General features: G+C 41.9%; 1 protein-coding gene across 3 annotated transcripts in view; it reads right to left on the bottom strand.

The window, feature by feature from the left end:
• Positions 1 to 2070: 2070 nt before the first annotated feature.
• GYS2 (glycogen synthase 2) overlaps positions 2071 to 14526 on the bottom strand; it is a 70431-nt gene continuing 57975 nt past the window's right edge. For 2 of the 3 annotated variants that reach the window (XM_067559246.1, XM_067559247.1), the window contains 4 exons: positions 13804 to 13899; positions 12220 to 12383; positions 10755 to 10835; positions 2071 to 7756 (listed from right to left, as the gene is read on the bottom strand). In XM_067559246.1, the coding sequence (XP_067415347.1) occupies positions 7535 to 7756; positions 10755 to 10835; positions 12220 to 12383; positions 13804 to 13899 (563 nt within the window). In that variant the 3' untranslated portion in view covers positions 2071 to 7534. The remainder of the gene's footprint in view (positions 7757 to 10754; positions 10836 to 12219; positions 12384 to 13803; positions 13900 to 14526) is intronic. The other variant, XM_067559245.1, reaches the window with a different exon arrangement.

Genomic DNA, 14526 nt, shown 5'->3' with positions numbered 1-14526 from the left:
TGTGAAATGCAGAAATTTTGCAGACACACAGTGGCTAACTGTGCTTCATTGGGATAGGTTTAGATTTGAGAAAGTGTTTTGGCTTTGTCTCTCCAGAAACACGCAGCCAAAATACAAATGCTATAGCTCTGTCGGAAGCCGCAGCACCATTGCTTAACTCCTTACGGAAAGCACAGGAAGGTAAATGCATAATTAATTTTACTCTGAGCTTCTAAGGGGTTTATGAATACTCCATTTATTAATACTTTAAAATAAATTTGAGACGATCTCATATGGATGATTGTAAGCACAAAATATGCTATCAAGTATATTGTACTGGAAGTTACAGTGAGAGGGATTGGAATGCATATCTGAGAACTGACAGAAGGATAAATGTTGGCTTATCCTGCTTTTCTTTTTGCTTTTCTCATTTCCATTGGTTAATTTAACCATCATAATTCTGGACTCACTTGTTGTCTTAACATTTGCTTGTTTGGGCTCTAGGGACTGTTCATATTGACTTGACTTTGTAATAGCTTTTGGGTTCCAGTTTCCGCAGAATACAGTTCATGGGTGAGATCCGTGCCCCCGCTCTGGCTCCTTTACACTGGGTAAAATATTTGGACTGGTGTAAAAGAGCCATAAAGGTCACTCCACAGGCACTGTCGATGACAGCTCTAAGGCCACCTCCTGAGGATCCTATGATTGCCCTGTCATGGGGGTATGTTGAGGGTGAGGCTGGGGCAAGGGGGATCTGTGGCAGGAGATGCCAAGTAGCTCTGTGGTCCATGGGTTATAGCCATCCCAAAATTTGCCTTAGCCCCCGCGTAGCCACCCCCTAGCAGCTGCTGCTCTCCGGCCGTCCAGTTCTGAAGGCAGAGTGGAGGGCGGTGGCTGATGGCTTGGCATCCAGCTCCAGCAGGAGCCCCCAGCCCATGTCCCTGCCTGCAGGGGTGTGCTGCCCAGGACAGGTGGAAGGTCCGGGGCTTCCCACAACAGCGTGGACTGACCCACTCTGGCCTGGGATCCTGGGCCCTGCCCCCTGCAGTTGCTGCTTCCTGAGGGCTCTGCCAACCCCAGAGCTGGGTTCCCTCGCCTGGGTGGCTCTTACCAGCTGTGAGCAGCCTCAGGGTCTGGGGCCCTGGGCACCAGTTGCAGCAGGAGGAGGAGATGGAGGAGTACGGTGGCTGCCCGCACCACGGCACCAACCAGCGTAGCAGCTGCCCCGCGCTGCCCAGTCTAGCTTAGGGGCTGGGGTCTCCGAGAGGGGGGAGAGGAAGAGGCAGGGCTGGCACTTACCTGAGAAGCAGCAGCAATCAGGGCCATGGAGTGGGGCAGGGTCTCGTGGCTGGAGGGGCACAACTGCCCAATTTTCTGTCTAGCCCACCTCAGACCTCCCCACCAGGAAGAGGCTGGTGCCGCCCCTGCCCCCGAGCTTCCCATTAGTTTCAAGATCCAGTTCAAAATTGCTTCCTTGATTTTAAATCCTCTATGAACTTACACTACTCCATCAAACAGACTCTGGGCCAGCTCTTTCGTTGATGTAAACTTTAGTGGCTCAGCTGAAGTGACTGGAGCAGTGACATTGTGGATCTGGCCCCTTGCCTCTTTCTATTCCTCTCCATACTTGCCCTTCTCATCTAGCTCAATTTTCCTTCCTCTCCTTCATAATTTTACTATTAGAGATGACAATTTTTTTTTAAAACTATCTTCCCACAGAAACACCCACTTGACCTTTTGCTGTGACTTCTTTCATAACCATTTGTATCAAAAACAATATAGACTTCTTTTGTTTGGGTAAGCAAAAAAAAAAAAAAAAAAAGTTGAGAAAACAACTTTGAGGAAAGAGTTTCAAGAAAATGAAAAACAGGTCATTTCTGAAATCTCTGAAATGGAAACACTTGGAAATTTCAAAATTTTGTGCAGCATTTTCCCCCCTCCTTTTTCAATCAGCTCTACCACCTACAATTGGTGTGAGAGCCTTCCACTCTGCTTCTAAGTTACTCAAATCTCAACAGAAAACATGTATTTTTCCCCTTCTCTATACTTTCAACTTACCCTTCCATTTGATCTTATTTATTATTTAACGCTATAATTACATTGACTTGTGTGTGAAGAGTATGGTTACAACGTCTAAGAACACTGCATACAGAAAAAATGGTCTTTTAGTGTGCTAGGGGTTGACAGAGTCACAGTCCCTGGAATAAGGCATGCATTTTCAACCACGATGACTTTTAGTTTTGATTAAAGATTAAGGAAAATGCCAGAAGGAAGAACAAATGCGCAGCTGTGTCCTTCCTAGCGATGTTGTCTTTTGTTGTCTTTAAGAGCTTTCATACTGTCTTTAAAATCCTGTCTTTAAGATCCAAAATCCTTCCCCCTAGCAGGCAAGCAAAATTCTTATATTTAAAAGTCCAGTAAGGCAGAAAACATAATCATCACTACATAAATCACAAAACCCCTTTCTTTTCCTAGATAAATAGTTACACATAATAGGGCTTTGTCTCAGGTTCCTCTATCTCTGCAGCAGCTGAACTTTATGTGGTTTAAGACTTTTCTTTTCATGTTCATTTTCCCCCTCATATTTTGTCTTTGCTTTCTTGCAGCTGAAGAAGAAACCAATGATCACCCTGGATACTTAACAGACAATCTATTAAACTGGTGAAAGATTTCAAGTTACATCAACATTCCCTATTCATTAACGTTGAACCTATGGCCTGTGTAAGCAAAACATTCCAATTCATCTGACCCTACCTGTGTTCCAAAGGAATAAAGCTTGGACTCATTCCTGCATTTTGAATGCAAACTGATTAAAGGTTTTTGTTCAGCTAAGGAAAATATTTTTAAATTGATTTCCAATCTTGCTTAGACCACAATGTGTGCCACCCAAAATTTAAAAACGACTGGAACATATTAGCTTACAGGACCTAAACATCATACACGTATTGAATTGTTTTAAAGCATTTTTCCAAAACCGTCTCATGGAAAAACTTTCAACATTTTCCAGCCAACTCTACATGTAAGCACTTTTTACCTATGTCAACCGTTGACTCTTTAACCACCTCATTATTGATCCTGAAATCCATCTACATTGCTCTTGCATTCTACTGATATTCCAGTTAAATCAATGATCAGCCTGCATCTAGTATATGGGACAGCAAAGCAGGTGATTTCTGCTAGATTTTATATTGTAGTGAACAATCAACAGGCCACCTACCTAGCCTTAATCCTGCAACATTTAAATGTATGCTTATCTTTTATCTACTGTGAGTAATCCCATCAAACTACTCACAGTGTGTAAAATATGTGTAATTCTTACCAGGGAGCCTTCCTAATGACCATGGGATAAATTCACCACTGTTATCAGTTGAAGTTCATGGTGGTGTGCCTGCAGTGAATCTAGCCAGACATAGCAACAAGGAAATTGCACAACAAATACATAATTACACAATTACTATACAATTGATTTATTTACTTATTTGCTTTCTAAACTGCAATATGGAATTACACTTGAATTGGCTAATCGCTATTCTACACTGATATGGACATGCTTGACATTACTATGTGGTACTTACCAGAAAGCCTTCTGGATTTCTTATATAATTAGAGAGTAGCCACAGGATATTTGCCTCCCAGCAACTATGTTTCTTGTTTTTAAACATTATCCCAACTTTTGCTCCTCATTTTTCAATATTGTTTGCCTGTAATGTGTCTCATGATGTCGGCACTGATTAATGCTACTAATTTTAAATAAATGTACTGTTGCTTCCCTCTTGCCCAAAAGCAACACAGCTGAAATAATGGAGGAATTAATTTCTTTGATGTGTACTTCTGGTAACTATTTACATTTTTAAATCAGTTTGGGGAAAAATTATTAGATAAATTAGATAATTAGCTATTATTAGAATAGAAACAAACCCTGCTTTTGAAACACAGCAGTATCACCCAATGGCAGTGTGTGCTACATCACTCCATTCAGCCATTCATTCAAAATCCCATTTACAGGATTCAACTATAGCTCAATAAAAAAAACAGGAATCTTTTCATTTACTTCAGTGGATGTTGGATGAGGTCTAATCTGAATGCTTCAGGTGTTTTTGTTATTTTCTGGCATGAGCTGGGGTTGTACTGTATCCTGGGGAAAGTAGAGGGGTTATGGATCTACTGATCTGTTAGATTATTCTAAACTTCATGTGCCTGAACATTTCAGAGCTACAGAAAAACATTAGCTATAATCAAGATTAATGGATGTTTTTATGTTTTACTGTAGGTCCAAGCCCACTAATGTGCTTTTTGTTTATATGTTTAAGTTAATTTATAGTAAGTAAAAAAAAATGAAAAGTTTTGACATGATAAAAACATTTCAGTTGACCCAATCTGACAATTTTCCGGTTAGACATTTTCGTCCAGATTTTGACTTTTCATCCTAAATCAGGATGAAAATAGCTGTCAAAATCGTGAAATTTCTCACAGGATGGGAATAATGTTTCCTGCCCAGCTCTGGAATGTAATTCCATTCCATGAACAGAATGTTGCCCATGTGTACCAGTTGAGCGCGTGGCCCTATTATATCCTGTTGAAGTTGCCTGGGTAGTTTAAGGGAGTAAAAGAAGATTTACTAGAGCAGGGAAGAATATTCATTAGGAACAGCTTTCTGAATGAAATCCAGCTGTTCTCCTCCCCCTCAATTTAGAAAGTTTTCTGAACAAAACGAGTATTTATAATATGCTTGGCTTTGATCATTTTGCAACATAGATGCTCATGAAAAATGTCATCTTATTGGTTGTTTTAGTTATTAGTTATTTTTCTTTTCTTAGCCATCATTTCACATGGCAGTGACTGATTTTATGTATACATTTATCTTTGTGCCATACAAACCTGGTGTTTTCCTTTTGGTGTAAAATTTTAAAACGCACCTAAGTGATTTAGGAATCATAAGTCCCATTTTAACAAGTGACTTCAGAAGTAACACCCAGTGGGACCCAGGTGCTTTTAAAAATCCCACTGAGTGCCTATCTCCACCTTTAGTCACATAAATACCTTTAAGAATCTGGTCCTTAGGTACTGAGCCTAAGTTTCATTATAATTCACTCCTAAATGCTTGAGACTGAAAGGTATTTAAGCATTTGGTTCCCACTGATTTCAATACCTAACATGCCTAAATACCTTGGAGGATCTGGGCCGAAGTCCCTTTTGAAAATAGGACTTGGGCACTTTGAAAATTTTAGTCTCGCTGCTTATTCCTGTAATTAATTTACTTTAGAAATACTGGCTCACAGAAACTGAAGAGAACGCTACAGACAATTCTGCCCTGGCTTGCATGGTGAACTAAACAGGGTTGTATGGGAACAGGGTAAGTCAGGGCAGACGTCAACAGAGCTTACAGAAGGCTTACAAAAAAGCACTACTCATTATTGCAAGTTCACTCTGTTATTTTTTGGTGTTGTACCTTTCGTTTGAGGGGTTTGGTCAGCTATTTTAAAGGGAAACCTCCCACATTTGGTACTAGGGGATGAAGAGCTGGGCCCATTTATTTTCTCTGCATTATAGTGAGAAGGGGCAATCTCGTCTACTGAATAGAGCTCTGGACTAGGACTGAGGAGACCTGGGTTCTGTTCCCCACTCTGCTGATGATCTGCTATGTGATGATCTTGAGTGAGTCATTGCACCACTCTCTGTGCCTCTGTTTCCCCTCCTACACTTTGGGTGTGTCTACACTAGAAAGGTAAGTCAATCTATATTAGGTAGGCTTACAGCCACCACAGTAATAACTGCAGTGGTGCATGTCCACACTGCCCTCCTTGGGTTGGTGGTGAGTGTCCTCACCAGGAGTGCTTCCACCGACCTAAGAGGGGCAGTGTGGGGAGCTGAGATCCTGGTTTCAGCTCTGCTGGCAGCTCCCTGCTGGGAGCCCAGCTGCTCCACAGGCTCCTGGTGGGCTGCCCCCTGCTCCCTGCTGGGAGTGGGTAAGCCACCCAGGGCTTATCGCCCTGGGAAGCAGGGTCACGCTTCCCAGGATTCTTGGCTCCTCCTCCCCCACTCCCTACAACCTTGTTGTCTATTTCACAGCTCAATTGACAAGACTGCCTGGCTCCCAGCAGGGAGCAGAGTCCAGCTGCCCAGGTCTCTGGGTAGCGAGGGGCAGCTGGGCCCTTTCTGCCTGCCTTTCTTGTCAATTTCATGGCTCCTGCCCTGAAATTGATAAGACAGCCAACAGCCGATGTAAGGGATGCAGTGTCTACACAGACACTGCTTGAGTGTCTACACAGACACTGCATCGCCCTATCTACACCAACATAAGCCTCTTGTGGAGGAGTTATGATGTTGGTGTAGTAGGGCACTTACACTGGCAAGAGGAAAGCTGTAGAGTAGACACTGACATAATTAAGTCGATGTAAACTGCCTTATGTCGACCTAACTGTGTAGTGTAGACCAGCCCTTAGTCTATTTAGATTGTGAGTGCTTCAGGGCAAGGACTGTCTCCCATTATGTGACTGTACAATGTCTAGCACAATAGCGCCATCACCTCAGTTGTCTCTGGTACTCACATCACATCACACTTATTAATAAGCACTGTTAACTCATGTAGTTCCATAAGAGATCTTATACTGGAAATTTCCCACTGACAATGGACAGAGCTAAGGTTATCACCTTTTACATTGAGATTTTTGAGACAATGTTATCCCATCACAATGGGGTATGTGGATTTATCCACAGAGGCGAGGAACTATTTCCTGGAATTTTATATCTTGCTTGCAACAACTCACATGAATTTTTCTCCCCGAACTTTACCAACAAGCCTCAGAGGAGAGAGTAAAAATGCAATAAAATGGACCATTCAAAAGAAACCAGAAAAAAAGTGGTGTGCTATTTTTTATGGATCTAGACAACTCCAGAAGATGACTTCATCTGAGACTGAAATGAAAATGCTCAGGGATACATTCCCACAAACAGGATCAAGACATTTCTGTGCACTGTAAAAAAATTCTTAAAATGATGTCAATTTAGAATAGGAGAAACAGCATCAGAAAAAACAACATTTTCTTTTCAACTTTTTTTTTTTTTAAACCCTGCCAAGGTTTCCCCAGATAATTTATTCAAAATGTTCTAATTCAGGGCTCAAAGGTGGTTTCTGTTTGCAAGGGGAGAGGAAGGAGTTTATAGTAATTATAATATATATAATTATAGTATATAGTAATTTGGAATTACTATAATGAACCTGTCTTCATGGATTACAACTAAATTCAAATAATTATACAGACAAAAATATGATCTACAGTCTGTGCGATCTAGCTGAAGCTATCACACGGGGGTTTGTCACAGTCTCTAAGTTAAATAAGCTTTGAAAAATCTTTTCTTCTACCTCCAAGGCAGGGAGGGGAATTACCATATGCTTGTAGGGTAAAATATAATTAGGTTTTCAAACAGTTTAATTCAAATAATGTTTGTTTAAGATTCCCTAACCACACTACACTGCCCTTAACACAGACTGACTAGCCTACACTTGGATTCTCTTTAGTGGCTGAAGACCATGTTGGGGTGACAGCAAAGGAATTCAGTTCCTGTATTCTCCATGCTGCTTTTTCTTTCCTTGTGGCACTGCTCCGAGGGGAAAAGGTGACTTTATGTTTTGCCTGTCTCTTTCGGCCTCTGCATCCTCGTCGTACCTTTCATCCTCATCTTCGTCCTCGTCTTCACTATGATGAGGGCTGGAATGCTGAGAGACAGAAGGTGATGGTGGTACTGATGAAGGCCTGGGGTACCTGAAACCTTCCGTCTGCCAGAGAAATGAGCAAGAAATAAACTTTACGCTAGTGCAGCTTGTTTGGTCACACAGAGCGACAATAGGTCAATACTTCTACAGGGCCAAGGCAGAGATGATGTATAAAGTAGTGAAGACTGCCCCTGCCCCATACATCAAACTTAGACTCTCTTTGATCTATTTGCTACCTCTGTGATAGGGAGTCAAAGTGGATGTAACTTACATGGAGGAAACATATGAAACATATGAAAATTAAGCAAAGCAGGATGGAGGTGTCCCACATCTGCTGTGCAGCCCACAGGCAGAACTCTGAAGAGTGCAGGGGCTGTCCTTTTTCTTTTCCTCTGGGACCCATGCTTTGCCAATCACTCTGGGCCCCGGTCTAGAACCATATTGATACAGCAGGGCTTGTAAGCTGCAGCTCCTAAGGAGTATAGCCGTGGTTATGCTCCCCTCGCTCCTGGAGGCATCCGTGCAACTTGTTTTATCCCCAGGGCTGTGCATTGCAGGAATGATCTAGCACAATCATCTGTGAAATTTAAATACATTTTTAAAAGGAAAAGTCTATATTCTTCATGGCAACACAGAGCTGCAAGTTTTAAAATGGAGTGATGTGGGAAAACAAAAGCAGCATCTACCAATTAACTGTTCTGCTTGTTTTCCATCTGGTAACTCAGAAAAGCTTACCCAAATCTACATACAGTTAGTTCATCAAATTCTATGAAAACCAGAATTCAGTTTCAAACAGGTCAAAGGCCATTCAAGAAGCGCAGCCCTTGTCAGGCCTCTGTTTTCACACTTGCAGTTATGCCTGTATGTATTTGCAAGTGCAGTTCGTGTCCTGCAGCTTTTTTCAGGCACTCTTAGGTACTTAGCTGATCACATAGCATTATTTGCACCCTACAAAGCAGAGTCCAGCTTTTGAAAAGTTAACCCTTCGTGTGAAAAATTTCAGTCTAAAAGGAATATTTTTAGTAGTTAAAAATAAGGATTGTATGCATAACACCCTTCTCAACTTTAAATATAATGTAAAGCTTTAACATCTACTGTACCATTATAATGTGACATCTGAGACTTTATTGCCAATCTAAAGAAAACTACCTTCTGAATGAGATATGGTATAACCTTCAACTCCCCATGTTTTTGGAGGAGTTCGAGGTTGGTTTTGCACACATGTGGAATGGCTAAATTATTATAACACCAAGGCCATATCATAAATCAGCTCTAAGATCTTATTACAAATCTAGGTTTCTAAAGCCTCATGATCTTGAACTCTTAATAGTTTGGAAGGAGTTCTAAAATAACATTAATCCAACTCCCTAAATGCACATTAATTTCAAAACACTGAATTTAACGCTCCCTTCTGCAGCTATAAAATGTAGAAAATTACAAAATAATAAAGTAGATCAATAATCTAAGTTTTGAGGATGTAATTGATCTCAGAAGTATCTATTTCTACCATTCCCTTTAAAAATTTCCCTCTGTTTGGGGACACTTTTAATAATTATTAATAGAGATTAACTGAAATCTAAATTTTGGGTCCAAATCCAAAATACGTGGTTCATGCCCACCTACCGTGAGATGCCAACACTAACCTTAACCAACTCTCATCAACGTCAAGATGCTCAAAACCTCCCCATGATAAATTTTCCAATTACACCGAGTTCATTGGTTAGTGGAGTTACCGGATTTATATCAATGCAACAGCCTGAAAAAAATCCCTTTGAATATCGCTATGCGGGATAGAAACCCCGAAGCTGGATACTCCTGAACGTGGGTGTATATGAGCTGAAATCGAATCTCAGTCTGGACTTCCCTAAATTTGCGAGTGCCCATAATTGCAAACCTAGATCCAAATCCAGATCAAGGGTTTTGGTTTCGGCCCCCGTCACTAGTTGTTGTTTTTAAAAAAATGAATCACCATCTGGTGTGCTTTGGTTAGGTTTTAAGTAACATGGGTCCTAAATTTGGAACTGAGCATGATGCCTTCCCAAATGGGGCTCCTATATATGCAGTGTGCTACAAAAGTAGATTGAATGTGTGGCTTTACTCCATCCTCAGCCTGCCCCTCATGTACACGATTCAGATTATTCCAGTCAGAGGCACAAGGAATTTGCATGGGAATGTGCAGAAAGACCATTGCTGGGTTAGGGAGTGTGTGAGCATCAACTTTCTGACCCTGCCTCCTGGCCCCTAGACAGGCCCGCCAATGGGGGATGGAGGGAGGGAAAGGGGGCAATTGCCCAGGGGGCCAGTGATTTAAAAGGGCCCAGGGTGGATGGGAGGATAGCTACGTATCCTCCTCTCCTCTATACACCCCTTTCCCTTGAGGCCCCTGCCACTCGCGCTCTCCGCTGCGTCCCTGAGCCGAGCTTATTTATTATGTGCCAGGCAGGTTCCCGAGTGGCTGAGGTGGTATCTGCTATGTAGCTTCCCGGGTTCATCAGTGATCTCCCTGGGGAGCCCAAGGGAACCAGGAAGCTGAGCAGCAGATATCGCCTCCTCAGCTGCCCATGAACCTGCATGGTGCATAATAAATAAAAACTTCCAATCGAAGCCCACTCGAACCTCAGCCATCCCTTTCTAAGGGGGCCACTGATTGTTCTGTCCTGGGGCCCAGAATTGCTGTCAGTGCGCCTGCCCCTTGGCCATTTTGCAGAATTCCCCTTCACAGCTCTTCTTGCATCGGGACTGTAAAGCAGCCTTCCTATAGGATTTACAGGGCACAAGAATAGAAATGGCCAGTTTCTACCCCAAAGACCAGTTCCTCAGCTGGCCTAATTTGGCATAGTTCCATTAAAGTCAGTGTATACCAGCTGGGGACCTGGCTCTGAACTCCAGTTGATGGGTTTTCTTCTGGGTATCCATACACTCTCCTGTCAGAATTTGGTAAAGTATATTGAGTTCTTTATGCTCTTAAGTTAAACCAAACATTGTTCATCTGTCATCTCTTTTTCTGTCTCAAGACGGTAGTTAAAATGTAGATAAAAATCACCTATAGGGATAGCCATACCTTTGGTGGAGCACTTGGTTCCATCACAAATTTATCTGGGAAAGCTCTGCTCAGAGCCAGGTGTCTGGCATGCATGTAGTACTGCAATATAAAACAGAAGTCTGCATGTACAACAAACTAATGAAGAAGTGGCACATTTAGGCAGTGAACGGGAAAGTAACACCATAGTCTTCTCAGAGAAGATGGTGAAGAAAGGCTGAATGTATCTTTAACTGAGGTTAATGCAGATTGCCCTTGTGAAACTGTGGACACATTGCACTGAAGTAATGAACACATCCTGACAGCTTTATACTGGAGTAACTGAGAAGAATCTGTTTCATTGGCTTCAGTGAAGATACATTTTTGTGAGATTAAGGAGTAAGAGAATGGAACAGAGCACCCACTTCAGCCAGTCTAGCTTTCTGGGTGGAGGTGGGAGTGATTCTTTTATCCCTAAAATATAGCACAGGCTTCTCTTCCCTGAGCAGACATATATATATATATATATGTCTGCTCATGAACATAACACTGTAACACAGAGTGCGCAGACACACAGACACACACATTAAAATTGACTCATCTTTCACAATGAACCTAGCTAGAAATTATAGGGCGAATCAATTTGTGAACGTGACATGGTTTTGCAAATTCAAAAAAACAGTCTGATAGTTTTGCAAAACTTCAAACTCTGGGAGGTTTGCTCATTCCAAGGGCCCACATTGAAATGACAGTTTACTGTGACAGGATGTGATCCTCTAATGGGATCCACATGGACATAAGATCCTCCCACATGGATCCCAATGCAGGTTGAGGCACATAGTAATTAGAGGAGTGGTCCATTTTACTCATCTCTTCATCTGTAGACTTTTGAATGCTGATCTGCCCCGCTCTGGCTAATGGGTGGTATTGCATCAATCTCTGTAATAGGTGAAGGGTGTTATTTGGCCTTCTTGGCACAGTCCTAGTTTGGGGATGGGGTAGAACCTCGGTGGTATTTTAGACAGAATAGGTGGGATTTTCAAAAATGCCTAGATGACTTTGGAGCACCAATCCCACTGAAAGTCGATCGAACTTGTGCTCTTAAATCACTTGGGCACTTTTGAGACTCCCACCCAATGACTCCCAGAGGTCTAGGGCTGCTGCTGCGCCATCCCTGAGGTTGGTGTGATGCCCACTGTCCCTTGTCCAGTTTGGAGAGGCTAGTGTTGCCAGTGGCACTAGCCTGGTGCAGTCTTTGCATTTGGAAGCATTGGGACCACATTGTATTTGACTCCTGCATGAAACAAGCAGATCATGAGGATTTCTCCTCAGCTTGAGTAAGTGGGTACTTGAGCACATGCATAACTGTAAGTTAATAGGGAGACTTGCCTGAATTGGGGCCTTGGTGCTAACGATGACTGGCTCTATTCCCAATAATAACCACCATGGTGGATGTGTGTTTGGGCCAACGGTTTGTTATATAAACACATTAAACACATCCACATACCCTGCCTAAATATCTCCAATCCAGGAGGTCTGAGAGCCTCTCAGTTCGATTTCTCTGGATGATCCTCTGGCGCCGTGACTGCTGGCAGAAGCCATACAAGAACTGAGTCAGCTGGTTACATGACTCATCGGGAGAGCGGAACCTCCGGTCCACTATATAAATGCCTGAGGACACAAACCAAGTTGCAGATGAGCAGGTATGGAAGTGAGCTTTTGACCTTTTACCTTTCAATTCTCTCTTTCTTTACACATAACCTTTTAAATATACCAGGTAGTGGACTTGGTTTTTTAATAGGTTGCACAAAGTGTTTCCATTCTAACAGGTCATTTCAGCAGCTGTTGAGAAATGTTTTTGATTTTTTACCTTTCTGGCTGAAATTAGGCAGATCTGTTCTCAGCTCAAGAAGGTTTTTATTGTTTTAAAGTTTGTGAAAAAAATGGTTCAAGTGCTTTTGTGTAGTAAAAAATTCACTTTTCCATTATAAAAAAAATGTGCTACCTTTCCTTGAATACCTGTGGTGGCTAAGTGGTGTGAGGTAAAAACTTGAAATTCGACAGACAAGAGATAGTCTCTAGGACACAAGTTATGTCTTCTCTGCAAAAGGAGCTGTGAGTTAGCTATTTCAATGTAACATCCTAGTGGAGGCAAGGCACAGGTGTTGCTAGTCAAGGTGAACACTTTATCCCCCACCTGCAGTTGACCATGACTCGCAACAATGAGGTAAAAACTATACTGCTTTGTTGCCACTAGGATTTTACAGCAAGACAGCTATCTCCTCGTAAGTACCTATTTTTGCAGTAAAGACATAGCATTCATGTGTTTTTTGGAAGGTTGGTGAAAACTGGTTGTGATCTGTGAGAGTGATAAGGGTTTGTAAATACGCCTTTGCTCATACACATCAAATTCCGTAATGCAATGTCTTTATGAATGTGCCAACATTTTGTGCCAACAACCTAAACACCAACTTTTTTTGAAGATTCAGGGCCAGAGCCCAGATCATAAGGTATTTAGGTGCATAACTCCCATTGGTTTTCAATAGGAGTTAGGTGCCTAAATACTTCAGAGGATCTTGGCCTTGATTCTCTGTTATAATAAAACCCTGTTACATCACAGAAGTGTTGTAAAGAGTCCTTACTGTTAATAAGAATCTCAGTTTGGTTTAGCCAAGTTATCCTCTCTCTTTCATGGACAACACAAACTGTTGCTATTATCCCAGAAAATCCATCATGGATTCTAAAAGCACAGGGAGATTTCCACCACTTCCTTAGAAAGACTATTCTATAATCTAATTGGAAGGGATTGAAGGAAAGAGTTAGTTGAGTTGGAAAAGGGCTAAGGAGCTAGCTGTGTTGGAGGTTTGGGGAAGACCAAAAAGAGACAGGAGAGAGAAGAACTGGAAAGAATTGGGATAAACACCTAAACTTTGATGACTTATTCAATCCAAACCAAATAGCTGAACTTTGGGGTTTATCCATCAATGATCTTTATTCTGCAAGTAGAGCAAGCGCATATGCACAGCCAAAAACAGCTGGTTAGCTGGGTTCCTAAATCAGATGAGTTTTGAAACACTTTTTACAAGCTCACCATAAGCAGCTGGGTCAGCTACATGCTCCTGCATGAAACAGCCAAATCCCGAGAGGTTTGTGGTCACACTGGGAATGCCCATCACGGTGCACTCAGCTACCGAAAGAGACATAAAAAGAGATGTTGTGTCAATGTGCTTTGCTTGGTTTCACCTTGAGTTGACAGAAAACAGAATGATGTAAAGCCCAGTTAATGCCAGAGCTGGTCCCAATGTTTCAATGAAACACCATCATGAATTTTGCGGTGGGTTTCTTTCCCTCACCACCACCATTTGGTCAGAAAAGTTCAAAGAATGTGACGTTTTGATGAGAAATGGAATTTTTTCCCCCAAATTTTTTGCAAGCACTTATTTCTGTTTTCCAGGTAGCTCTGATTACTGCTTTCTGTGAGCCCAGTGTTCATGTGTGGGAGCCTAAAAGCAATGTCCAGACCTGTCCTTTGGCTTTGAAATTAGCACCTGCTGTGTGCACATGCTCATTTCATGTACATATTTGCAAATCTAACTGCCCAAATGCAGGACTTGGGCCTCATAAATAAGCTCCCACATTCATAAACTGACTTCTGTAGCTTAGGCCACAGGGAGAAAAGTCATCATAAAATATGATTGATTTCAAAGCCATTCTAATTATTTTTTCAATTACACATTAGATGCAGGGCAAGTGGTGCTATAAATCATAAATATGATGTCGAACTGTGTTCTCCTTTTATTATTAGTAGTAATTA

The sequence above is a fragment of the Emydura macquarii genome, unplaced genomic scaffold, assembly GCF_026122565.2.
Source record: "Emydura macquarii macquarii isolate MOO-44397 ecotype Brisbane River unplaced genomic scaffold, CSIRO-AGI_Emac_v2 contig_2205, whole genome shotgun sequence".
In the NCBI taxonomy this organism is placed as follows: domain Eukaryota; kingdom Metazoa; phylum Chordata; order Testudines; family Chelidae; genus Emydura; species Emydura macquarii.
Note: the sequence above shows the minus strand (reverse complement) of the source record. Positions and strands in the feature narration are given on the sequence as shown.